Here is a 27,521-nt window from a genome sequence, read left to right as displayed (position 1 = left end):
CGTTTTGTGGTCGCGCACGGCCGACGGCCCAGGCAGCGGTAGATCGCTGCCAGCCGTCTGATCTCATTGCACACGTGTTAGGGTCTTAAGTCGGGCGCTTTCATGCCCCGGTGGATCCCGGCTCGCTCTCCTCCTCCCCGACGATGCCCCCGTCTCGGCGCGTCGTGTGTGCGCGCGACGGAGCACGCGGGCGGTGGCGGCGGTGGGAGGAGGGGGTTTAATAAATTGAAACCGGCGCAAATGAAAATCGGCTTAGCCCCCGGCGATGGGGCCGCGGTCCCTGTTAGCGGGCAGCCAGTGGAACGCTCGGGCCCACAATGGCGAAGCCGCGTGATAACGTTTCGCGAGCGCGCGCGCACGCGCTCGCTCTCTCTAGCCGCGGCCGTCCAAATCCAACAGGCGTAATGCCACTTTTAATCTGCGCGGCCTTTGTGGGCGCCACCTCGCCGCATTACGGTGTCCATTTCCTGCCCCTTTTTCAGCCGGACGGGTCAGTGCGTTTCATAAGGGGTTAACGCAGAAATTCAGAAATCCGCTCTCGGTCCAGAGCGAAACCCGGGCTTCCTTTTGTGTCGGGGAAGGGAAAGCAATCCCGTAAAGTAAATTGTTTTTGTGGCGCGTCGCAAGCACTCCAACACGGAAGCCGTGAACCGCGGTACTCCTGGAATTAATAGAAGTGAGAGTGGGAAAAGGGTTACATTACTCGAAATCCGATATAGAAAACAGAAAATTAAATAGGGACCTGGAGATTAGATATGATATGGAAGGAGCTGGGAGTTTTTTTTCCTGACTGATGTCCGAAGTCTTTTGTTAGAAAGTAAAGAGAAATTGTCACAGTGAATCGTTGCAGTTCATTGCCATAGCACCTTCTTCATCATCATCATCATTGTCACCATTATTTTCAGTTACAGCAATTGCAACAATTCTCTTTTTACCATTATCATCGTCATAATCTGTCGCCATTTCAATAAATCTCATCATCAAATATCATCGTCATCACCATCACCGGCATTAATTGCAACGAAAACCATTCCCATTTCATCACCACCTTCATCACCGCCGTCCACGGCAACACCAGAATTCTCTCTTTCTCGCCATCATCAGTGCCGCGCGTGCGCGTGGTTGTCCCCTGCCGGGCAAGGCGCGCGCCCGTCGTATGCGCCGAGCGTTAGGGACAATCACGGCAATGCCCCCTCCGCCGCACGCTGACCGCGGCTCCATCGCCGCTTCCCGTAGCAGCGCGGCACCTGCCACCGCCTCCGCGCAGGAGGAGGAGCGATCGCGGCACGGCCCGGCAAACGGCCGTCGCAGACCTCGCCGGCGAGTTCTTTACGCCGTCGAGCGTGGACACGTCTATTTTTTTTAATATTTATTCGCCGCAGATTAAAGAACGCTCCTCGTAATGGCTCCGTTTGTTTTCGGGAACTCGGTGGTGGTGGGGGGGGGTGGGCGGGAAAGCGCAGGACAGGAGGGGGCGCGGGCGGGGGGGGGCAGACAGGTGACCTAGGCTGAGGGCACAGCTAATGTTCCGCTCATCGCCATTAATAATTGATCAAATGCGGCTGTAAATTGATGAAGCAACGCGGATAAATAAGAGACACGATAGTTTATTAAGCAGAGCTATAAAGAGCGGGCCTCCTGCAGCAGGCTGTAAATTAAGCTAAATAGAGGTTAAGGAATGCCGCATAATTACACCATTTTTAAGCACTGTGGCTTTTGCTAATGTACTTGTTATTTTTTTAATGCAACATAATTTAAAGGTCATAAAATAAATACTGCCTCATCGCACCTGGACACTAAGCACTTTTGCATCTTGTGTGTTTTTTTATGTTATCGTTCCAAATTGGTTTATGGTTAATAACACGCCAGAGTGCTGGGCTATTTGCAAACATATCATTTGCAGCTTAGTGCAGTTACTTTGATTTGGACGCGTTCTAACGGGGGAGTTTAAACATCTAACGCCGCTCTGAATTTTATTTTTTTATTATTCTCGCTCTCTCTTTCAATCTCTTGTCGGCCGGATTATCCAGGCTGCCGGGACAATGCAGCCACTTAAATCTGCAGCCGAGGGACTGCTACCGCTCGTGGATCAACATTAAGAAGGTACGAGCGAACGAGCGAACGACAATTAAGGGTGCTGGGTGTCGCGGCGTCCAGCTTAACGCGCTGCCAGCGTTGCCGGCGCTCTCCCATCCTTGCACGGCCGGCCGGCGTGCCGCCCCGCGACATTCACGTATTCACGCCTTCTGCTTGCGTGCGCGCGCGCTTGCGTGCGTGTCTATCTCTGTGTGTGTGTGTGTGTACATGCATGGGAAGCGGTGGCGTAGTGGTTAGCGAGCTGCGCTATGAACCCGGCGAGTTTGATTCCTGCCTGCGGACAACGGCGTCGACGGGTATCTGAACCGGTCCTGTTCCTCCCCTAGGTTGGCCAAGCCTCCAATGAGGACCCGCCGCAGTTTGTTAACATCAGTATCGGAGAGGCTATACGAGGGGCGTGGTGCTGGCCACCCGCCCCCTCGTGTGCCGTGCCGGCCTTTGTAGGTGCTCGCTTAACCGCACTTGCCCCAACAGTCTGTTAAAGGGTATACGGGGGATCTTTGTAATATGTGTTTGGTGCGGTTTTATTTTTTAACTAAACACTTTCTTTATTGGGGCTTTGCCGACGAGGGGCGTGACAACGCCGACGTTGCAATCCGAAGCGTTGGCGCGGGCCGCCCTCCTCCCCGCCGTGCCTCAAATGAACGCCGGACACGGCGGCGGGAGCGGCATTGTCGCGAGTCGCGTTCGCTGGCGATCGGCGGGCAGTCCGGCGTGCGGATCGTGCCGGGGTTATTGTTCTTCATTCTCAAGCAGCCGGTGTTGCGTCACAAAGCGCGCGTGTGTGTGTGCGCGTACGTGCATACGTGTGTGCGCGTACGGCAACGGCTCGCGGTCGTCGGGGCCGCCCACCGCACGCTCCTCGACGCAATTCCACTCGGCACGAGCAGCGCGGCTCGACCCGACCGCGCGCAGGCACGGCGCCACGAGCTTCTTTAAAAATCCGTCGAATTCCGCGGTGTTGAGAACGCGTCCGCTTTCATCCGCTGTTAGGCTCCCTTGATTCCGTAGCAGTCTGCTGCGAGTAACGTTGGGCCTAATCGACTCGTGAGCCGTGTGATCATCACGGTGGAGCGCGGCTCTGGCTACACCGGCAACAAATGTCACGGCGTTAGCCGTTGTGAAGGCGACCGTACAAGTGGTGGGTCCGTAAATTGTTCACGTTAAATATCCAAACTGAGATGGAGTGGTAGCGCAGCGGATAGCGCACTGTGCTCGGAGCCCAGCGACCAGCCACAGCTAGCGTCGGCGGCGAATTATGTCGAGGCACACTAACCACCAGCGTGGTGAAGTATGGTCCAACAAACCCCTAGCCAGCATAGTTTGGGGGTACCATTCTTCCAGGAATGAGCTGTAAAATATTTGTTTTATTTAGCTTTTGAATCGTGGATGATCTCTGGTTGTGGTGTGCTGCACGCGCAAGTAAATGCCACCCTGAACTCGCCTCCGTCTCAACATTGACTTGCTCAGCCGCTACGCATCAGGCCGTGGAAAACACAACACTAACGAGACATTCACCACCAAATCCGCCCCGAGCCAAAGTGGCAAATGCACAGCCACGAAGACGAATACGTGCGGGCCTGAAACCAACAGTAACTCGCGAACCAAAAGGCATCGCTTTCAACGTCGAAACAAAACTGGAATCCCGGCATGCCGTAGGTGTCGAGGTGACATCGCCATCGTTGTGAGCGCCCTGCACACCGGCCCCGTGGAAGACACCGGGTCAAGGGGTGGGGGGGAGGGGGGGCTAAACTCGGTGGCGGGTATCGAGGCGGGCACAAGAAGGGCAACACAGCGAGCGTCTCGTGTCCCCGTGTTGCCACGGACAGTGCTAACCTCCGATTAGCACGGATGGCTACGTACGGTGCGAAAGAAGTTCAACGTACATACGCACAACTTCACAGCGACGCCCGCTCCGGTCGCCCCGTGCGGGGGGATGGGAGGGCGCGACAGGGCGCCCGCGTCGATCGTGCGAATTTAAAAACGCGCCTGACGCTCCCATCATTTATCAGCTGCGCGATTAGCTTTGCCCTGCCGATTAACGGCATTGTGCCGCCGCCACACACCCCCGGCCCTTTCTCTCCGGTCACGTCAAACAGAAATCCGTCACAAGGGCCTGGGCAGGGGTCAAAGGCTCGGGTCGCCGGCCCCATCGATCCATATTGATGCCCGCTTGTGTCTGGGCGGCCGTGGCAGAAGGGAGCTGTGCGTGGTTTGGGGATTTTGCCCTTAGATACGAGGGCCGAAGGCAATCGCGGATGGAGGAGGGAGGGAGGGAGGGAGAGGGGAAAAAAACAGCTCGCTTGTTCCCAAATCCCATCCCAATCCATCCATCCACCCGGCACGCGGGAGGCACATGAGTGAGCTTAGAGGTGCAGGAGAAATCCGTTCTTTGTTATCCATCATCCGCTCGGCCCTCGCCAGAGTCGCCCAACTGTGAACGTGGCGGCGGTGTGTTGCGCGCGTGTCTGCGCGTGCGTTTATCCCGAGCGCCTCCGAGTGCCTCCGAGTGGGCTTTGTGCGTCCGCGTCGGTGCTCTCTCTCTCGCTCTCTCTCGCTCTCTCTCTCACTCTCAGGTGTCTTTGTAAAAGTTTCGACATTTTTCTGCACCGAATTCGTTTATTTCTGTTGTAAACAACGCGGCATCGTTACGCTGCCTCCGGCCGCGGCGGCAGTTTGAAAATACCACAGTTTGAAGCCCATAACCTCCACGCTTATTGTGCTTGTTATTACCGGGGAAACCGAGACGTTCAAACCGAACACGCGACCGCAGGGCACGGTGGCATCGAGCGAGGGGGGGGGGGGAAGTGTAGGGCACGGGTGTTGGCATGGGGGAGGGGAGGGGCTCATTCCACCGTCCCCCCCGTGGCCACAAACACGCCCCCCCTTCTCCCTGACACATCCTCGTGTCACAGCGTCTTGCTCCTCAGCGGCCCCCCCACCCCGCCTCACTGACACCGTGGGCCCCCCACTTAATTCGTATACCCATCGCTGTTATTGTAATTGCACTTGCTGAATATCCAATCTGAAATGGCCCCTCGTGGTTGATCGCGTAATTCCCATTCTGCTGCTTGATGGATAAACAAATAAATGAATCGGGGGTCCATTCCACAAAGATGGGCGGTGGCTTGGTGAGGTGTTGTGGTTCAGCGGTGGTTGTGGTGAGGCTACCGTGGTGTGGCTGCGGCAACGGTCGTGGCCGGTGCGGTTTTTTTGTCCAGGGTGTCCTGACGCGGTCGCTGGACCGGCAGTGGCTGTGGAAAGGGCACGGTGTAGTTGCAATGGTTGTGGCGGTGATGTGTTGTGGCTGGGATGATGGTTGTGGCGGTGATGTGTTGTGGCTGGGATGATGGTTGTGGCTGAGGTGATGGTTGTGGCTGGAATGATGGTTGTGGCCGGGGTAGTGGGTGTGGTAATCATCGAGCGTCTGGGCCGCACGCTTACCGGGCAGCCCGGTAAGCGTGCCAGGCGGGCTGGCCGTGGCGCTGGCACTGATGAGGAGATGACGGCGCTGGGCCAGGCGGCGCTGGGGGTGATGGATAATGGGAGCGGGTGCCGGGCTCCCTGGCGGCCCTCCCCCCCCGACCCTCCGCGTGTGCGGGCGTGGAGCCTGCATACAGTAAACCGCTTTAACCACCTTTAATAAACATTGGACACGCCAGGCTGACCGCCGTGTTAAAAGGTTCCCTCCCCCGGGGACGGCGAACTTAGACAGCCGTGCAGAATCGGAAATGGGCTTCTTGACGCTCCAAAGGCGGAAGCTTTTGTCGTCGCTGTCCGGCCGAGAGCGGTGGGGTAGGGAGGGGGGCAGGGGTCCCCTTTAACGAGCCGACTGATATTGGTGCCACCTGGCCCCCCCCCCTCTCTCTCTCTCCGAGGGCCAAGCCGACCGGGCCATCGCGGCAGCTTGCGGGGGCGGCGAGGGCTGGCGGGTGGCGAGCGAGCGAGCAGGGGTCTTTGTTTACGGTGCTCACGATCGCAGACAAGTTTTGCTTTGATTTGCCAGCTTTTTTATTATTATGATGACTGAGGAATGCATCTGGAGCAGATTGCACGCGTTAATGATGCATATGCCCGCTTCTGCCGCCGTGCGTGAACACATCTGCCGAGCGGATTTTTTGAAAAACGAAATGCACTGCCGGGAGTGGTGGGGATTTTTTGTTGTTGTTGTTGCTGTTGTTGTTGCGAGGGGCCTTGGAGGAAAAGTTGCGCGCGCCTGCGAACGTTGCCAACGTTGTAAGGGGTCGCGTGCAGTTTGGGTGTTTCTGAATTAATTTCTGGGAGAAATAATCGCCCCGCCGCCGTGGTGGCTGCAGATGCATCGGCGGGAGATGTTTGTCATTCCACTTACGGGCTCGAGAGCAAACCAGAAGGCAACGCCAGGGATTAGCATTCCTCTCATTTTACAGCCCGTTGTCAATCGACTACTGGATGAAGGTCTGCTCTTCCCCCCCTCCCCATGCCGTGCCGGGTCGTGGCGATTGTGTGACCATACTTCACCACACCGCTCGGAGTGGGTTTGGTGAAGGTGTGTCCAGGATTAGCAAAGTAACAAGCAAAAAATACATGATAGATATTTATTTTAAGGTGGCATCACCTGACCTTGGAGAGTGGTCAGAAACTGTTGAAAGGAGTGGTTGGGGGGTTATGATTGTCCGCAAGATACATTGATCGATGGACGGCTAAATCACAGTATTTTTCAAATCATCATCATACTACTATCAATGCAATGACAGATTTGCTTCTTGGCTCGGTGCTCTTCGCTCTCCGTTCATCGGTCGCTGCTCCGACCAAGAGGCTGCGGTTCGTCTTGGAGAAGGCATCGGTTGTCCTGGAGAAAAGAAAATTCGTCGACGTGCAACCGACCCCGTCGAAAACTTGGAACTTTTCTTGCCGTCCCAGAAGCCACTTGCTCGCCCCGGCGACACGCAGCACCGTAGAAGAAGAAGACGAATAAGCGAGGGGTGTTTATTCACCATGCCGCTTTCAACTCCAGAAGAAAAAGTGAGAACGAGGATGAGTCACCGGCCGTGGAGGCGAGACGGCTGGATGTGACACAACACCACGGGGACGTCAAGAGGGCGGGGAGCGCGGGCCGGTGTTTGGAGTGTGCCGTGAGGCGCGGGCGGTGTCACAATATTGCGAAAGGCTCCGTGATGCTTCGGCGCGGCTTGGGCTGTCCGCGGCCACCGAGCGGCGGTGTCAGGAGACGTCGCGGCCCACGCAAAAACAATTCCCTCCCAGAGTGCCGAGCGGCGGTTGGGGGGGGGGGTCTGTATCTGCGACGGTACGGCAGTCGACCTGGCAGCAACTCGCTTCACTTTCCGCATTTTACTCGGTTCAGGGCCGGTTCAGATATTCATCGCCGTTGTTGGCCGTGAGTGGGAATCGGGACGCTGGGTACGTAGCGCAGCGCGCTGACCGCTACGCTACCGCTTCCCACATCAACACAATGCACGCGTGCGCACACACGAACACAATCGTGCGCGCATAATGCATGCTCGCACACAATACGCACGCACGCAATTATGCACCCGTGCACAGATGCACACCGCCACATGCGCACGTACACAATGCGCACGCACACACACACACACGCACCCTCACCTCGCATCCAGCGGTCGATTTTTCTGTCTCGGGGTCAGAGCGTGAGATGCACGCTCTACATCGGTGCAATTCACGTTATGCGCTTGCTAAGCCTATTATCCGCCCGCTTGAATTTTATAAAAATCTGCCCCGAAGCAATTCAAACAAGCAGCAGGGGGAGAAATGGATTGGAGGGTTTTCTCAGCCGCAAAGAAATTTGGTCTGTAATGTACCCTGATCCGCTCGTTTTGAATTAGGGCCGTGCCTAAGTGGCGTTTCCCCCCCACCCCACACGCCCCCCCCCCCCCCCCCCCGGCACGCGTCGTCTGGCAGGTGTACGCCGCCTCCGCCGGCCGCTACGCCAAGGGCATCGCCGACATGATGGCGGGGCTCAGCCTGCAGCACGAGGGACGTCTGCACAGCGGGATAGGTGAGTCTGTCCATCGTCGCCCCTCCCCCCGACGAGAGCGGCCGACACGGCGAGGCCGTCGTAGGTCCCGCTCGAGTTTGCCGGGTCGGGGATCGCGGCCGCCGGCCCGCTGGAGCCCGCGGCGGCCACCGGAGGCGGCTCGTGAGAGGCCCCTGTTGGCAAGGCGGCCGAACTGCGGGTCCGCGCTCGTCACGATCCGGATGAGAGTCTTCATTCAGGCTGCAGGAAGAATTCCGCTGAGCTGTGAAGCTTCGTTTTTGAACAGATGTCCAGTTTGGGGCGGGTCAGCGAGTTGCGACGGCACGCAATACAAAAACAACAATAGGAGTGCGAAATAGAACAAGTCGCTCACTATAAATAATATATAAATAAATCACTATAAAAAAATCCCTTTGATGAATAAACAATGCTGCACGCTGTCACTTTTGTTTACTTTTCTTAATGTCCACTCATTTTCTTTATATTGGGTTTATTTTTTTCCCTCCACCCCCCCCTCCCCCCCCAATCTGTCACTGGTTCGTAATGCGTCGTGAGTTTTGTTTCCCATCTTCACCTGGTGGGTTCCACATCAGCCCCCCCCCCCCACCGAGCCCAGCCTGCTCACTCGAGACGACCCCGACTGACGCACCGCTGAACTGCAGTCGGCACTGAGGCACGCTCGCTGTAACTTTGGCCTCTCCTGATATCACGGTGCCGCGTCAGAAGACGTTGTTTCTAAATGACGTTATTTGTAAATAACGTTTATTCTAAATAACGTTTATTCTAAATAACGTCTTCTGTGTTTATACGCAACTGGATTTAAATTCACAACTATATAGTTTTTAGTGTTTTTGTATCTTTGCTAGCGCAGCGATTGCTAGCGTGCGGTTCCGATCGGGGAGCGGGGGCACGTCTATCGGGCAAATCATCCTCCGCGTTCCACGATCGCGGGAGACTGCCACGCCAGTCCACCCTGTCACCACAAGGTTGTTCATTCCCAGCGCAGAGTGGGGGGCTCGGTGGAAACCCCCCCCCTCCCACCACCGCTCCCCCCACCACCCCACCCCCCCAGCGCCACCGTAACCTCTACCCGCTGTTTGGGCGACGGCGCGAGCGGCTTAAACGGCCAATTTGTCACCGGACGCTCTCCGGGTAATGGCCGCGAGCGCACCGCTGACCGCACGCGCCGCTCGCCGTCGCCGCGCGACCCCGGCGGGCCCGGGCACGCCGAGCCCGCCGCTCTCCCTCCCTCTCTCTCTCACCGAGCGTCGGCGTGATAGAGAGGCGTCGCGGCGCTTGCGGCGTGACACCGGCAGCCCCGGCTGCCACTCATGCATATGCTCTGGTCAGCCAATTACCACGGGGGCCAAGTTTTTTTAATTGGCGCCATATTATTTTCGAATTCCGCGGCTGCCACTTGCCGGCGCACTCGCGGGGCGCCGGTCGCGGCGCTACAAGGCTCCCGCGCGCCACGCTAATGACTGACAGCGTATTATCCTTTGCCGGGCTCGGGGTGCTGTTCCTATCGTGTAACTCATCAGCACCGATGTAATTGCCTTGTTAAACTCGTTTGCTCTTTTGCACGGATTGTAGTAAAAAAAATAACCCGCCGCGTGCCTGCGTGCCCGCCGGTGCGGGGTGGCTCCGTTCGCCACTCGCCGCTGTCCCACCGTCCCTCGCACCCAAATATTACGTGTAATGGAATTCCGGCGCCGGCTAATGATGAAGCTGTCGGCGGGGCAGCAGCCTCGGCATACAAATTGGGTTTGGGGTTTTTTTTTTTTAACCCTTGTGCAAGCAACGCTATTGTGCGGCGTCTCTTTGTTAATTCCCTTGTGATTTTCAGGCCGGGGCTGCCGTAGTTTAGCGAGTGTGTGCGCGAGTGGGTGTTTTTTTTTTTATTCGCAGCCGAGAGTTTTGCGCGCAATTGCCTCCGCCGTCGAGGCTTGGAGTCGCAGCACCGTCCTCCGTGCGAGTTCTAGATCGCGCCAAGGGCACGGGGAGTGATCACAGAGCTGCGATGCACCGTGGGTTCCATCGAGGACCTACTCCTCCCGGCCGGCTTTGGTGTCGTTTGGACAGAGAGGCCAGAATTTGTCCCAAATACTGCATAGGGAGAGCACAGGGCCGCACGTGTGATGAGATTGACAGGAGAGCGTGTGTGTGTTTGCGTCATAACCTGCAACTGTAACACCTGGGCCAGTCTTCCACACTTGAGATGATCGCCTCAAGATGCACCTAGTCTGGCACAAGCATTGTGGTGACATTACCGCCGCTTAGTGGCGGCTGGCGGTTGTTGTGTCACGCCCGCGCGTGGGCGACTGTGCGTGGGAGTTTGGAGTGCACGTGTGAGTGACTGCGTGAGTGACTGCGTGAGTGCCTTAGTGCGTGTGTATGCATATATTGTGGAGAGCGATAGTGTCGCGGTTGGCACGCTGCGCTACAAACCCCGTGACCCAAGTTCGATTCCCGCTTAGGGCCAACACCTCTGTACCGGTCATGGGCCTCCCCTAGGTTGACTCAGCCTCAAATGAGTTACCTGGTGCAGTGTGTAAACATCGCCACTCGGGAGACAAAGGCGGCCGGGCGTGGTGCTGGCCACCCACCCCCTCGTGTACCTTACTGGCCTTCATAGGTGATCGCTAACAGCACTTACACCAACAGTCTGGTAAAGCTATTCGGGGATGTTTGTATCCATGCGTTGGTGCGAGACTCCTGCGGTTGGCCACGTGGCATGTTCGAACTCTCGCTGCGGAGGAGAGGCTGCCATTCCTCGGTCGGGAGATGGACCGGTACCGCCTGGGCCTCTGTGGTGGGCTCGTTCTGGCTCCAGTCACCACGAGGGTGGACAGTCCTCTACTTGGAGCAAAAAACTGCCAAACAACAGGGAGTGGCATTGCCTCTAAACAAAAGAACGAAGAGGGGACGCGTGCATTGCGTGCATGTATGCATGCAAGCTAGTGTGTGCGTGTGTGTGTGTGTGCGCGTGATCTGTTGCCCTCATTATTTCGAGGGCGGGGAGAGGCCCACACCAACGTACGTCTCACAGTGTCTCCAATCGTCAGTTTTCAAACGAATGTAATGATAATTAGAGGTGTAACGATACATTGCCATAGCAATTAAAATCAATTCCTAACGTGCATGATGCAACCATCAAATCTTCCTCGTGTGCAGCGATCATTATCAGCCCGTATACGCTTTATGTAATTGCCTCTCGAGGCGTCGATACGTTATTTTAAACATATAATCGATTCTTAAATCGCATCGCCACCCCAAATCGTGACAAATCGTTGATTTAAAGAGGTGGAAAATATTCATACTCTTTGGTTTTTTCGGTAAAGTCACGTAGGTAACAAATAAATAAATGAAAAACAAGCATTAATTAAACAAACGTCCTTCATATTATTTGAGTCTTTCGGTAAAGTCACGTCGGTAGGTAGGTTAAAAGAAAACCTATCTACGTGACTTTACAGAAAGATGCAAAGAATATGAATTCCTGCAGTCACGAAAGCTTGAAGTCAAAACGTCCTTCATTTACACTGGAAATCCTCAGGATATTAAGCCCTATTCAGGATAGTCCAGCCTTGGAATGTTTGGCCAGTTCTTTTTCAAAGAGCGGTTTCTCTTGTCAGCGTTCATAAATTAAGACACAAAAGGGTGATTCAGCTCACCTGCCACCCAGCTTAGAACACAAAGACTGTTAGACCCTGCCGTGCATTAAAAACACTGTTCAGCCAGAGATCGCTGAGTGGAAAGCTGATAAATAAATTGCCCCGCTGCTCACTGCGACGGCTCCGAATGGGCACCTCTTCTCATGATGTGATGTCGAGAGCAGAATTGGGTTGAAATTATCGCCAAAAGCACAAAATCGCCTTGCTTCGTTATGCACCTCGATTTGCTTGGCCGTGCCGGTGCGAGCGTGGCCGTGCAGCACGAGCCGAGGCTGCCGTGTGCCTGTGGCTCGGTAATGCCAGCGGGCCGCCTGGCGGCGTCTCCCCTTGGAGCGCCCTCCCCGCCGAGACCGGTCAAATGAAACCGGCGCTCCGCCCTCAAGCCTGAGGCCTAAGTAACAGCCTCCAGCCTGGCTAGCCCAAAACTCCGCAGACCTTCCAGACTCCTGACCAGTGTCTGCTTTTCCACCGCGCCCTCGTGCGCCAATGTGTGGCCCTGATTTCAAATACTTACAGCGGCAGTAATGGTGATTAGGAACGTTGCAGCCTTCCTCGCTGTCACTCCGTGGTCGAGAGGGTGGCGGGGGTGTTCGGGGGGGGGGGGGGGGTGGGGTTCACCCGAGACAGGGCGACGCCTGCAGGCTCCACCCAGGCGCTGTCGACTCGGACGATGGCACAGTGCGGTTGACACGGGCACCGGTGCAAGGAATGAAACGATGGGAGGGGGGTGCCCTGTTCACCTTCCCGCATCTTCGTAACCCGGCACCTGCGGCCCGCTGGCCCTTGGGCCCCGGTGCAGTCGCACCGCCCGCACCCTCGATAGCTACGCCACTGTGCAAGCACATTCCTCGTGTCTCTCCGCAAGTGTCTGTGCGGTCCAGTGCTGGAGCGTAGGTGGCGTGGCGCCCGGTGCAGTTGCACCGCCTGCACGCTGGAAGGCTCCACCCGCCGTGTGCGCGGTGGCTGGGTGCGGACGGCCAAAAGATTTCGGAGCCCCTTTGAGACACGCGCCGAGTGGCACTGCGGAGTTTGTCCTCTGCGGTTTCCTCGGCCCGAGGACTCGCGCGCGCGATGATGATAGTCATCGTCGCTCGGAGTGCCGCGCCCCCCTCCGTGCAAACACGGCCGCTTTTACTTCGCGTCTCGAGGCAAGCGCCGCTGCGGTTAGGAAGAGGAAGAAAGAAACAAACAACCTGCCTTACTTTTGTTAAAAACAAAACCGTATCCCATTTGTCGGGTCGTAGAGGTCGGTGTGCGTGCGCGCGTCCACTTGTCGTGCACCTGGGGGGGAGGCAGTGGGGTCGCAGTCGTTTTGTGTCGTCGTCCGCAGGAGCGCCAGACGCGCTCGACTCCGTAGAAAGCGGCAGGGGAGCGGTGGGGAGCGGAAATAAATTCGAGGGACGTGGAAAAAACAACGGAGGGTGTGAGAAGGGGGGGGGGGGGGATCGGTCCGCGGTCGCTTCCCGCCGTCTCAGTCGCGGGGTCCTCGCCGTAGTCACGGGGGGGGGGGGGGCGGGGAAGCGGCACCATTCGCATGCCCATCATTTATTCATGCGCAAAATATATTACGTTTTATTTATTAATCATATTTTAGTGCAAATATTGCCGTGGGATTATATTATATCAGTCATTCACGCGGCTCGAGATACTTTATAGTCGCGGGCTGCGTATTTGTTGTACATTTGAAATGTTAATTTGCCGTTTTTTTCCCTCCCTTTGAACGCACGTTAGGCGCCGCGTGTCGCTATGTTTCAGAGTTCACAGGCTCCGCCGTCCCCTGCACGTTTTGCCGCGAGACTGATTAGCATTAACGGTGTGTAAAACACACTCATTAAAATTACCCCGTCGTCAGAAATGCAACTTGGCTGGCGCTGATTCAAATTAACACCCTTTGTTCCCGTGAATGCAGGTAACTTGCGAACGCTATTATTTCCCAATTACTTTGTGCGCCTGCAATTTAAAGTGTTCCACTGCCCCCGTTGGTACCCCCCCCCCCCCCCACCACGGTAGCGGCAATCGCCGCCCCCCCCCCCTTCCGCCAAAGACAAAAGTGTTTTCCTTGTTAGCCGCCGTTCCAGTTCAAAAGCCAATGTCCCTGCCACCGATTCCGAGCATAAACAGATCGTTATATTTTAAACTACCCGAGCTGTCTAACGAGCCCTTCTGTAACTAATTAAGCGGCTTCGGCACGGCAGTCAAGTCTTAATTGCGCGACCGATTTGGGCGTAATCACGCGCGCAGAATAAAGCCGTAATTTCTGCCGAGATTGGAAGGGGGCGACGGGTGAGGCTGCGAGCGCCAAGCGGAGAGCCGTGGGGTCTGCGTGTTACGCGCGTAATGTGGCGCCCGCGCGCACGCGCGCGCACTGGGCGTCCTATTATTTTCCGGCAGTAACGAGAAAATGACAAATGAACTGAAACTAATTAGAGCGCGCCCACTTTAGGCCATACGATGATGCTTGTCGTCAGAGTTAATGAAGCAGTCTGGCCGCACCGGATGACAGATTAATTACGGGCGACGAGATGCAGGGGAGGGCTCGGGGTCTATAAAGAGGACATTTTTTGGCTGTGCGCTGGCACTCCGTAGGCAGCCAGAGGTGTCGCCCGCACAGAGCGGCACTAAACTTGCGCGCAATTACAGCGCGCGCCGGCGGCTCGCTCCGCGCCTACTTTGCCCGCGGGCTTCCCACAAATAATGGGGGTTGGGGAGGGGTGTGGGAGCCACACACGTTTCACCCTCTTGGCTGATGATCAGAGGCCTCTGTTTGCTATTTCCGCCACAGACTCCCTCCCTCACACTTGGCTCCCTTACACTTTTGCTCCATCCCTCTTTTGGGCGGCAGGTCAGGGCGGAGCAGGGAGTTGGCCAAGGTCACGGGTCACCTGGGGTGGGACTGGCGGGCGGGCGGGCGTTGGGTCTCGCCCGGGTTGACGCGCCTTGCGCGTCGCGGCGATAGTTTGTGGTGTCCGCCGCGGGGCTCATTTGCAGTCCCAGCTTTGTGTTCGTGTTTTATTCATAAGACAAATGGCTTCTCCCGCCGTCTGGGTGAAAACATTGGCATTCCTCGCGCGCGCGGGAGCGGCGACGGCGACGCGAGGGTGGCGGGGATGGAGGAGGGAACCGGCTGACGGTTCCGGCTGCCGCTCCCTAATCGATATCGCGGCCTTCACCTCGCGGGTGGGTCAATGCCCGCGTCACGACGTTCGCCAAATGCGAAACTTTGCGCCGGGCAAACTGGGCTTGGCCGCTGATCGGCGTGATCGGGAGGCGGTCGCGCGGCTTTCGGTCGTTTATGTAAATGCGGCCGTGACCGGGGAGAGCGCCCGGAGTTTAATTGCGTGCGGCAGTGCATCGTGGCGCCGCGCAATCATTATCTGGCAGACGGGAGCAACGTAGAATCGTCACTCGCTCGCATCACGAGCACTCGCTGATGAAGTCCGGGGAGTCGGGTTCGAGCGACGGCGTGGCCCACGCCCTCCGCCGGGCGTCGTTGCCTCCCCAGCTTTGGCCGGAGCTGCCACCGTCCCGACGTCTCCTGTCTGGCGGAATGTCACCGAGCGCCGTGATTGATCACTTTTATCCAATTTGACTGCACCTCTCGTCCAAGTTCAAACTCCGCCCACCACGCGCCGCACCTCTCGCAGCGCTCGTAGTGCCTGATTTATCCACCCCAGAGGAATGATGAGCTGGGGAAGCAACCCCTGACCGCTGTTTGAACTCGCGACCTTCAGACTCTGATTCAAGATCCACCCCTCCTCCCCTGGGCAGTCCTCGGTCATCGTGGGGTTTTTCTTTTGAATTGAAACAGGAGCTTCGTGAGCCCCAACACCAACCGACATCGCTCGTGTACACACATGCATGTCGACCTTCTTTTCCACCGTACGTGGCCAACCGTGCTAATTGGAGGCGCGGGGAAGGACAACAAACTAAACACAAAAAGCACGTTGTACCAGTAATCCCGCTCCTGCGCGCCCGCCCGTTCGTAATCACGGGTCGCTCGCCGGCGCGAGGCAAGCGTCCGTTGCCGTCCACTTGCGAGGAGGTTTTGTTTGCGTTGCTCTGCGGCGGAGGGAGCTGCTGGCTTGAACCGCGGGGTGATTCAACGGCGGGGTGATTCAACCGCGGGGTGATTCAACCGCGGGGTGATTCAACCGCGGGGTGATTCAACCGCGGGGTGATTCAACCGCGGGGTGATTCAACCGCGGGGTGATTCAACCGCGGGGTGATTCAACCGCGGGGTGATTCAACCGCGGGGTGATTCAACCGCGGGGTGATTCAACCGCGGGGTGATTCAACCGCGGGGTGATTCAACCGCGGGGTGATTCAACCGCGGGGTGATTCAACCGCGGGGTGATTCAACGGCGGTGCCGGCGAAGCCGTCGAGCTGCGCGGGCGCCGCTCACCCGGGGCTAATTGAGACGCGACTTCCAAATCGCGGCAGCTCTCCCCGCCACCACCCTTCCCCGTCCCTACCACGGCTCCGTTACCACCGATAAGAAAGAGTTGCTTCTGCCCCTGAGATGACCCGGCCTTTATTGTTGGGGGGAAAAAAAAAAAAACCTGGGCGGCCTTTGCAAGTGTAATCTACTGCGAGTCAAAGATCATTTGCTTCTTAACGTGATGGCTTATTGACGACTGCTTATTAATGGTTTTGGCCATCGATTCCGACGACGCAATAATCCCGGCCCCTTTATTCCATTACTGGAAAATAATGCTGTTATCATCCAGTGGCGCTGATGGGTCAGATTGATAAGTTATTGATGAGGAACAAATCTCATCAGACCAAACATTTACTGAAGGGGAATGTCATGGATTTAGATGTCAGGGTAGATTGGAAAGGTGTTTGGAAGATCACGATTTGGCACCTCTGCGGAGGAACCCTAATGATTTTTTTTCTCTCCCCCACCTCAGAGCGGGCGTGCGCTACAGAGTTGTTAGCCGGACACGTGAAGGCATTGGCACGTCGCGGCCGGCATTAAATTTCCATTTACCGGACGCGCCCCCGTATTGGCTGCGCGCATTCAGATTATTACGCCGGCTGTGGTGGCGGCGCGTCAATACGCGTATTACCGTATTTAGGTAAACGCGCCTTATCTTCGCTCCGTAATGCTGATTTGCCGATGTCGCCGAGAGGGTGGAGGGGGGGGGGGGGCCGACCCGCGCGGGTGATTGCAGGTTCCCGCGCCGCGTCGTTTAAGCCGAACGGAGCGCGCGGCGCCCCCGGCGAGAATCTTTTAAGAGTCCGATTCCAGCGCCGTCCCAACCGCGCTCCGCCCACTCCCCTCGACCGGCCGCCGGATCTTGCGACGGCATCCACGCCGTTTCCCGCTCGCGCCAACGCCAATTTTTCCGCCTCCTCTCCAAGCCGGGTGCCGGGCCGGTGCGGACGCGGCGTGCGAGCGAGCGTCATCTCGCGGGACGCGGCGAAGGCGGTGGCGGGAGGACTTTCGGCGACGCTCGTGGCCGCCGATTTACGCGTTCATAGCCGCTGCCTGCGCGGGATCGATAGTTACGGCGCTGCTGGGCTGGTCGGGGCGGCGGGGGGTGATTGTGGGGGCGGGGTGGGTACCGAGGCAAGTCTGTAGTTGGGGTGCGCAAGACACGGTGAGGAGTCGGCGGCGAGGCGTTTGGCTTGGGTAGGAGAGAGAGAAAAAAAAATGCAATCACGTTTTGCCACTATAAATACGGTGGAGAAGTAATGTGGTGTGAAATGTGGCCAATTACGCACCGTTACGTGATGAATTATACTCCACCGCCTGCCGGCCTAATGCCCGCCCGGCTCCCGCCCGGTGCGGGAAGCTCTTAATAAATAGTGACGGCACCTCTCACGTCCCGGCCACACTCTGCCCTCTTATTGGGTTGCCGGCTGCTGTCTCCCTCCGTGTTTGTTGTTATTTATTTATTTGCGCCACGCGCCGCGCGGGGTGTGATTATGGCGCAGCCTGCATTATCGGCGGTGCCGTGCCTTCACCTCCGAGCCATTAATAACCGCCGCTCATAAAGACAAATGGCCAAACGCAATTTCTACATCAGGCGCGTCCCGCTGTTGTTTCCATCACCGCGGCTTAGCGAATTTATTTCACTTCTTCATATTATTTTTGGCCCATTAAGAAGCGCCTTGACAAATAAATTACATTAGCCAATCTGTTCACGCCGTGGTTGTTTGTCAGTTTGCATTGTGGGTCGGGCGGGCGGCTATTGAGCGGCTCGGGGAGCGTGTGCGTGCGTGCGCGGCATCTCTTTGTAAACGAGCGGGGCGTGACACGTCGCTGAGCTCCCCTTAACCCCGTCGTGCGCGCTGCTGCGTCCACGCAGGCCTTTCGGCACGGACCGCCTCCTCCATCGGCACCGTGACAAACCGACGGTCCGCCGTCCGGACTCGGGGGGGTGGTGGGGGGGGTCACCGGACGAGGGGGGGAACCGTTTGTGGAGAGGTGCCACTCAAGATGTGAGCGAGCGTGGCACCTGCGTGTGCACGCGACACGGTGACGACACGGTGACGACACGTGACAGGGTGACACGTGACACGGCGCGTGAGCGAGCGGTCGCTCAGAGTGACGGCGGCGCCTGGAGGCCGGAGCTGTCACGGCTAAAGGGCGTCGGGGGCAGCCACGTTCCCATTACGGTGGATTACCCTCCCCTCCCCCCCCCCAGGCCTTGCGGCGCTTTAAAGATCCCCTGCGCTTGTTTGTAAATTAAAAACCAATAACGGTCTGGCGATGAAGCCACGCTTACTTACTGCAATGCAACATCAGGAGAAATGGTTCGAAAAATGTAGGCTCGTTTTCTTTAATGTGATGGCTTCAAAGACGAATAAGTGCTTAAGAGATGAAAATGTGTAACACTCTTATTAGCCCTGACGTAGTTGTACGATCACTTGAATTTTTAAATGCCTCCAATTGAAAAAAATAAAAAATTGTAATTTATAAAAAAAATAAACAGAAGTCCACTTAGTTTCACATTCAAGAATGTGGGTGCCCTGGCTGCTCGGCTTGAGCGCAGCGAGTGTCTTCTCCAGTCATCCCCATCAGCAGGGGGGCTTGTCGGCACGGGCATCGGAGATGGCCTTGTGCTCCAGTGTGTTGTAATTAACGCTAATTCGGGATTCGAAATAAACTCTCGCGACAGCGAAGATATCCGCCGGTCAGAAATTCGCGGAAGAGGTGCTGAAATTTCTATCAAGCCTTGGGCGAGCAAATCGAGTCACGGGTGGCAATTACAGGAAGATAATTGCAAAGTGGTGTGCCGGGGAGGGAGCGAGCCTCTTCCGCCAAACTGATTGGAGGCCAATTATCATCCTCTCATAAAGGAATCGCTAACCTTTAACCAAATTTAGCGTCGTGGAGGATGAGCCGCGATGACGACTGTGCCGCCACCCTCCTTATTACTTTTATTTCCAATTAGTGCAGCCCGTGGCCTCTGGTCGCGTCTGTCAAGAGAAGCGAGGCGCCTGGCGCTAATTCGTAAACTGTCGCTCGCAAAAAAGTTTTCCGCGCCGTGCGCGTTAGCAGCGTCGGCGGAGGCTGCGGAGACGCGTGGCGCCAGCGAGCGTTCGGGCTCATGAAAGCAAATGAGAGATTTTACTGCCGTGATTATGAAAAATTAAGAATTTGATGCCGTGACAGCCGCGCGGCTCTGGCCCTGGGTATGAATGTTTTATTTTTTATAATCCGCACGTCCGCGTGCGTTTCAAAAGGGGGGCTCGGTGCGTGATTTGTTGATGTTGGGCGCCTTTGAAGTTTCCTGCAGGTGCGGTTGAGCAGGTCGTTCGTTTTTTTTTCTTTTCATGGAGTGGCGGTCGCAACCGTTGCGCCGAAGCCCTAGAAATTACAGAGGCAGGACAGGGGCCGGGCTGCGAATCCGCTGATAAGTTATCGTCCTCATCGGATTAGCACCGCGACGGCAAATGACGTTTGCGGAGAAGCGAGCAGAGATTACCGCGACCTTAGCTTCCGAAATATTCGCCGTGATCTCTGACTCGGGAGGGGGCAGGCTCCGCTACGACGCCGTGTGATCGTCTTGCGGTTGTCTTGTCAGAGCCGGCTGCCAAGCGCCGCGCCGTGTGCACCGCCATGCGGAGCGGAACACAAAGAAATAGTGCTTCACGCACGCACGCACACAAGCATACACGCACGCACGTGCACACACACCGATTCACGCACGCACATTCATAATCTTTCAGTGCTGTTGGCGAAGCTACTGGGGCGTGCGCTGCGTACACGCGCGCCCGCGTTTTAAAATGCACCCACCGGGTTTCACAGACCTGTGCGCGTGTGTTTTCGACTGTCTCTCATTTCCAAACGTAATTCTTTATCAAGTAAATTACACAAAACGCCCCTGTATCTGCACATGCGCAGTGTTTGTATTTAATTAAACTATTTAATAGCGCCCCGCTTTATTTCTATAATTAATGACTAACGTTTGAACAGTGTGATAATTTCTTCGTGACTGCTGAAAAAAATGTAATCATTCAAAAAAAAATCTATTTAAAACGGAGAGAAACGCAACGTCTCGTTCAGAACTGCGCGCGTTAATAACCAAGCCGAGAAGTTTCCGTGTTGATGCGGCTTTTTGTTTTTTTGTCGTAAATGACGGCGCCAATTAGTGCAAGATGTTTGTGCGAAGCGGCGGATCTCGGTGCCGTGGCGGGCGGGGGGGCGGCGGCGGCCGGGGCCGTTGGTTGGACCCCGGGACCCCCCCCGCCACCCCCCCCGGGGTCGCCCACCGTACCCCCGCGGCAGTGCCGGAGGGCCGGCGAGCGCTCCGTCGGGCGATCACCCGACCGGACGCGTGCGCGGCCCAAGCGCGGAGGTTCGGGGGGGCCGAAATCGGCACGGCGGGGGGGGGGGGGTATCAGGCTTAACATTCAATCGTTAATTAATAGTGATGCCAATGGATACAAAAATACATTTGTAAGTGACGGCGTAATCACTCGCGGGCGACGTGCGGTGGCAGGCATTGTGTGCACTCTTGACTGGGAATGTTGGTGAGTAAAAGTAAGCCGATAATTACGGAGAGTTTTTTTTTATGATTCCTTTTGATGTGCCCAGAAAGATTAGCGCCCGGGCCCGCACACCGCATCCATCACATTATCACGCTATTTGTGTATTAAAGCCCAACAATCAATCTGGATACATTACATTATCTCATTTCTCCTGCCGTTGTGTGTTCTTACTCTGCTCGCTGGCGCGCGTGTGCGTGCGTGCGCGTCTGTGTGTGCGCACGGCATCGAGGCGGCGGGTGAAATGCCTTCGTTTTGCGATGGCTTGTTTTCCGTCCGGGGGCTTTGGTGGTCCCCCCCCCCCCCCGCCGTTACCCCCTGCGGCCCTCGCCACCCGATCAAATTTAGCAGGCCCACCTTATTACTGACAGACGGCAAAAGAAAATTTGCCGAAATCAACAGATTACAGCTGATCCGTCCGCCCTCTCCCCCGGAGCGAGTTACATTTTTTTCTCTTCTTCTTCTTCCGTGGATGAAATTTTCTGAAAGAAAAAAAAAGAGAGAGAAAGTGATAAGATAAGAGGAGATCGGGTGTTGGGTCGGCCCCGGCTGTAATAACGCCGGTAACAGGCGCTAGACGGCCCGCCCGATTGATAACGCGGCGCACAGCTCCTGCCGTGTCCCGCGGGTTTCTGTTTTACCGCCGCTATCTCGCGCTTCGGTCAGATGTTTTAATTCCGGCTCGACAGAGATGTTTCGCTTTCAGCTTTCAGAGATTATTCCCAAAACACAATCATTTTTTTTTTGTTGGGGGGGGGGCCTCATTTGGTTGCTGCTGGCTCGGTGGGGGAAGGCGGAGGGGGGGGTGGAAGGAGGAGGAGGGGGGGTGCCGTGGCCAGGGTCCGCTCTGGGACCTCACGCAGCCCACCGCGTTAGCGCTGCCGAGTATTATTTGCTTAGCGCGTAACGGTCTAATAACCGGCAGATGTTCGGGAACTGTTCGCTCGGCGTTACGCGTCATCAGCGAGAGTCTCGTCTAATTTGTGCGAGAGAAGATGAAAACAACATTCTAATTATCAACATTGCACGTTTCGGATGTATTATTATTATCCAAAGACAAATTAATGAGAGACTTTCCACTCGAAGCAGTGCGGCTTTTACAAGTGCTCATGAAAACAGCGGCAGTGTGGCTTGTCACAATACCCTCCAATGGATGCTTTACACACGAGCGAGATTAAGCGCCAACACAACATTCCACTCACTTTGTGCGCCTCTGCAACACGTCTTTTTTTAATTTGTGATATTTTTTCGCTTTTTCCCCCCTCCCCAACCCCCACCCCGGCCCACTGTCCTCCCCCCCCCCCGCTCCCCCCCCCCCGCCCTGCGTTGTTTTTATTTTCTGCTTTCAGACGACTGCAAGAATATTGCCACCATCCTGAAGGAGCTGGCGCGCCGCGGAGCGACACTGGAGGCGACGGCTCAACTCTGACGCGCACATTTAGCGTCGCAGACGCCCAGCGCACCTTGGGCCGCAATGTTCGTGGTCAACTGCGGCGGCACGCACGCACACGCAGGCACACGCAGGAACACGCACGCACACGCACGCACCCGGAAAAAAACGAAAGTGCGATATGCACAGAAGATTAAAATAAACACAACACACGCACAGACACCGCGGCTCACTTTTATATGCTGCGTGTACATGTATAGCTCTTGTATCTATCCACTGCTGGATGAGTGCCCGCGTGCTGTGCGGGTCGTGGGGGGTGGGGGGCGCCATGCTTCACCACGCTGGTCATTTTGCGGGTCGGTGACGGCTCTGAGTGCAGCCGTGAGAGCGAGGGAGCACTGTGCGCCAGTCGATGTTGCTGCACTCTCCTCCGCTGCCCCACGCGTAGGTCCGCAGCCTATAGCATCTGGCTTGCATGGTGGGTACCTGTCCAATAATTAATTGAACCTCTTTGGGCTTCCGAGAGGGGACGAGGCTGGAGGCATCCCCCCACCCGGTTGGTCTCGGCCCATTCTCGTGGGACCCGACCTCGGACGGTGTCCACGTGGCATCGATTTATTGCCGATTCCCAAGATAGTCGCATCGAATCGCGTCGGGTCGGAAGCGCTGTCGTTTTGTTGTCGTGCACCGCGGCTTCACGTGGTCCCTCCAGCCGCCAGAGGCTGCGGTGACCGTCACACGCCGCTAAAGCGAACGCGGCAAAGCGATACCGGGGCGAGTTTGCCGGACGGCGGCGTGCGAGCGGAGCGCAGTGATGCGGCGCTTCGAGAGCGCTCGCCGGGTAAACCAACAAAAAAAACGGTCACGCGCCGGAGCGGCGTGAGCGGAAACTCGCTGGCGCGTCTTTGAGCCGCGAGACCGCGAGAACGAGAACACGCAGCGGCTCCCCATTTACGGAGGTTGTAAACGGACCCAGTGGACATGGTGGGTTTGCCACTTGCGCTGCTCGTCACCACCGTGCTGCCTGCTGATCACAGACGCGCCTCTTCACAAGAAATAATGACTCCTCGCTTACAGCCCTAATGTAATCCCTTTTTTTTGTGCAAGTGCTGATCGCGGCATTAAATATTTTCTGGTGCGATATTTTTTCCGTAATTATCAACTTTTATTTCACCGTGTGGTGTTTCGCCGGCGTGTCTGTGTGCGTGTCATTTGTTATCGGCACAGTAATATTCGCTGTCATTCCTACTGTGGTAATTAGGGCCGTGCTAAATCCTTTTTTTGAAGCAGTCTTCTTCGATGCCGTGAGAACTGGGGCTGTGCCCTCCTTAGAGATATTCGTGCGAGGCACGGTGGCGCAAACCTGTAATCCGGCGCTTTGGAGGAGCGACTTGGTGGATGTGACACACATTTGCAAAAACTCTTGGGCCTGCAAGGTGGCCATCAATGGCGGTGCAGCAAGGCGATTGCCTCCTTCTGTGCGGAGCTTCGTTCTGTTCCTTTGTACGTGTGGGTTTCTTCGCAACATGAAGCCAGACCGCAAAATGGAATTGGGCACACACAATCCCGGGGGCAGGTACCCTCCCAAAAATTATCGTCGTCTTCATTTTAGACCATGGCGGTCTCGCGAGTAAATCTCGAGGCACCTGAACAGATGCGGCGCTTACAACGAGAGGAATCGCTCGGTGTGAGAAAGTGATTGTGGGCCAAATGAAATGTGGAAAAACAATCGAAAAGAGCATTGAGACGAGCATGGTTTCCTTGGATAAACAGAGAACATTGTTGTTGTTAACGCAGCTGCTGCCCGCGGGTTATTATGGGGTAGTGAGTGAGGTGGGGGGGGGGGTGGATGCGCCCCCCACTCTCTCTTCCTGCAGTGCGATGGTTGGCGCGCCTCCGCCCTGCAGCGCTGCCCCGTGTGTGTCACGTGCCAAAGTTCTCCGCTCAAAACTTCACCAGCAGCCGATTTGCGCAGCTTCATTAAATTTTCAATCGACTCAGGTGCTGTGGCCGGCGTTCTAAATCCTGTCGCCTCTGCTCTGGGAGGGAGGGGGGGGGGTGTGGTAAGGAGGGGGTGGGGGGCGATGGTGGATGTAAGAATAAGAAAATGTTCAACGAGTGTTGAAAAATTCATGAAGTCTCGTGGAGGCGCGCCCCCCCCCCCCCCCCCCCGATCCATGCCGGCCACCGACTGCGAGACTCAATAATGAGAAATCGCGACGAGGCGGAGAGAGAGAAATTTTTATATAATCACCGCTGCCTCGTGTGTGTGTGGTTTTTTTTTGTTCTACGGCGACAGATTGTCGCTGGAACAAATTGCACTTTACACCATGCATGAGATAGAACAGCTGCGGCGGCTGCTGCAGGGGCCTCGGCGCTACTCAATAATTGATTATTGTTTGATTATTTGAGTCGCGCGCGGGCCGCGCCGTGCAGGTGGATGCGGGGGTGGGGGCGAGGTCGGTGCGGGAAGCTCCTCGTTAGCTCCGCGCCGGCTACGGAGACATCGCCTCCTCCTCGCACCCCCCGCCCCACTCCTCGTGCGCGAACCTCACGGCTCCGTGGAAATGTCCGAGACTCGGGGAGCCGAACTCGGGGTGGTGGTGTTGACCATCAGAGGTGGATTCCAGAGGGTGGGGGGTGGGGGACATTTGGGGCGATCGCTCTCCCACCCCACCTCGTGACCCCTTCCCGTTGAGTCTCCGAAAATGTAAAAAAAATAATGTGTTGATGTTTACCGGAAAAAAATGTAGTTTAGAACTTTTCATTTTATTTGACTTCATTTAGGGTCCTATTCAGAAGTCCCAACGGGGTCGCCCTCGACAAGCCTCCGGCCGTCCACCCGGCAGCGTCGATGTTGCATCGACACGGCCCGCCGGTCGCCTATTCAGCGTGGAAGAGTAGACCAAGTATCCTGCAAAGCTTGGCGGAGGCCCCCCCCCCCCCTTCCGCCAGAAGTGGCGTGAACAGGCTGTTTTAGGGCTGCCCCTTTGCCTCGAGTTTTTACCCCCTTACACCCCCTTACACCCCCTTACGTGATTCACCATGAAGCCTGCCGCCGTGCGGTTTGTACCATCACACGCGCCAATCGGTGCGTTACAAAAAAAATCCGCTGAAATCGGTTTCCGAGATCCCTAACTTTCCGAACCGGTTTCTGAAAACGGTTTTCAATCTTACCGGCGGTTATCGTCTAACAACCCCAACCCACACTGAGGCTACTGTGACTATAACAACTGTAATCTATTTTAGATTTTACCAGGTCAGGCCCACCCGTGCTGTATAGCTCTTCTGATTTGAAGCTTTCGTGACTGCACGGATCCATACTCTTTGGTTCTTTCGGTAAAGTCACGTGGGTAGAAAATAAAATAAATCACGACGTTTCGGGCGCAACACAAGCGAGTGACGGACGCTTGTGTTGCGCCCGAAACGTCGTGCTTTGTTTTATTTTCTACCCACGTGACTTTACCGAAAGAACCAAAGAGTATGTGTAGCTCTTTTTTCGGAAGCGGCATGGCGATCACAAATGACAGCCCGACGAAGTGGCTCATCACCGCGTGGTGAATGCAGAGCGGCCATACACTCTAAATGCGTGTTTCGAAATGCGGAGGGAAAAATCGGAGGACCTGGAGAAAAATCCACACGACCATGGGGAGAGAAATACACACCGCTAACTCCAAATATACAGCAGCAGGCGTCAGGGTCGGGATCGAACCCACGCGTTCCTGCATACCAGGCGAGGTCGTTAATGTCTCGTCACCGTGCTAAGCCAGTGACGTTTCCGCCCTCGTGATTCGATGAATTGCCACGATGTGTGACAGCACCGCAGCTGTTACGAATGTAACCACATCGACATTCTCTGCAGTCCGCGTGTGCGCCTGGGTATCTCACATCGTTACATAACATCTGTCCAACCGTTATGCCTGGTCTCTCCAGTCCACCCACTATGATTCAAGCAAGCATAACTCTGCTGTTGAGACATCGTATGCCGAAAACAAGTTTTGCTTGGGCTGACTCAACGTCACTGGAATTACTCCCAGAAGGCCGTGGGACCGATGCGTTTGTGTAACAAACAAACAATAAAAAGCTTAATTATATACAGAGACCGATATGTGCAGGGTACTTATCGTCTTGGCTGTATTTTCTAATTCATATTCTCCACAACGACACTTCCTTCCGCCCGTCGCTGCCTCTGCGTGCGCTGGTAGCCTGGGAGCTGCCGGGGAAACGAAACTCGTGATGAGAATTTGGCGCCGCGAACGATGACAATTCGTGTGTTACACTCCGCGCCGCCGTTTTAATTTTCACCAGCGCGCGTGCCCGCTCTAATTTGTCGCGCTCGAGCAGGGCCTCGTTATTCGTTGTTGTTGTTGTTGTTTCTCGGTGGGATGTAAACACGTTCCCAAAGGCTTTTGTTCTGCTCGAAAAGTCGATGGAATTGCATCCGACAAAGCAAAGTGGCGAGCGACGGTCAACTCCATCCCTGGCTCCTGTAACGAGCTCGTTTGCGCGGTGCCATCTCCACCAGACTGAAGAATTTTTTTTTAAAACAACTCGGCATCCGCGGGGCTATCCACTCCTTTGGAACGTCATTTGTAAAAAAAAAATACTCGCACGTGCCGAGCGGGATCAACTAAACCATTGGCAAAACTAACGACCGCTCCCCGATCAACTACAAGCAAATTCACCCCAATGACCCCCCCCCCCCCAGCTTGTCGGATCTCACAGCGGTACTTTATATAGATAGCACCAACAGGTGAAGAATCATCTCGCCTGGGGCCCATGGACCGACGTTCCCGTTGCTCGCATCGCATCCCATGCAGAGCCCACGGGGGGGGGGGGTGGAGGATGGGACTCGCGGCGTCCCACTCAGCGTAGCCCTGGCAGCTCGGTGTGGAGAGCCGCCGCTCAGGGTGCACATTCGTGCCTTGACTGTGGGGGGGGGGGGGATCCCATTGGGTTCTGACACCGGCTCACTCACTCCGTGGGGGGACGTGGGGGGTGATGAATGCCCCACGACGACGGCCACTGAACCACACCCCAAAGTGAAAGTTGTGGGCCACAGCATCCCAGCCACGTGGCCACTGTGACCCCCCCCCCCCACCCCGGGGTGTTCCGCACGCTGCGCTCATCCCGCAGGTGTCGCTGGCAATTCACTCACCCCAGGGGGGGGGGGGGGTGGGGAGCCTCGCCGAGTCCCAAGAATGTTTGTCGGGAGCGAGCCGCCGCGCCGAAGCTCGGAGCGGCCTGCGAGAGGCAATGGGAGCGAGGAGAGCCCGGCAGGGAATTCTCGCTCGCTCGCAACTCCACAGGTGGATTCAGTCCGCGGTCAAATTCAAACCTCGACTCTGTCCGCGAAACCAAACTCGA

The 27,521-nt window shown here is 56.2% G+C and overlaps 1 protein-coding gene across 2 annotated transcripts in view; it reads left to right on the top strand.

Moving 5' to 3' along the window:
• ERI3 (ERI1 exoribonuclease family member 3) overlaps positions 1–23,297 on the top strand; it is a 46,619-nt gene extending 23,322 nt beyond the window's left edge. The window contains exons 7-9 of one of the 2 annotated variants that reach the window (XM_078867713.1): positions 2,031–2,103; positions 8,017–8,113; positions 22,114–23,297. In XM_078867713.1, the coding sequence (XP_078723839.1) occupies positions 2,031–2,103; positions 8,017–8,113; positions 22,114–22,193 (250 nt within the window). In that variant the 3' untranslated portion in view covers positions 22,194–23,297. Of the gene's footprint in view, positions 1–1,239; positions 1,392–2,030; positions 2,104–8,016; positions 8,114–22,113 lie in introns of those variants that run through there. The other variant, XM_078867714.1, reaches the window with a different exon arrangement.
• Positions 23,298–27,521: the final 4,224 nt, after the last annotated feature.

Source organism: Lampetra fluviatilis, chromosome 24 (assembly GCF_964198595.1).
Source record: "Lampetra fluviatilis chromosome 24, kcLamFluv1.1, whole genome shotgun sequence".
Taxonomy (NCBI): Eukaryota; Metazoa; Chordata; class Hyperoartia; order Petromyzontiformes; family Petromyzontidae; genus Lampetra; species Lampetra fluviatilis.
Note: the sequence above shows the minus strand (reverse complement) of the source record. Positions and strands in the feature narration are given on the sequence as shown.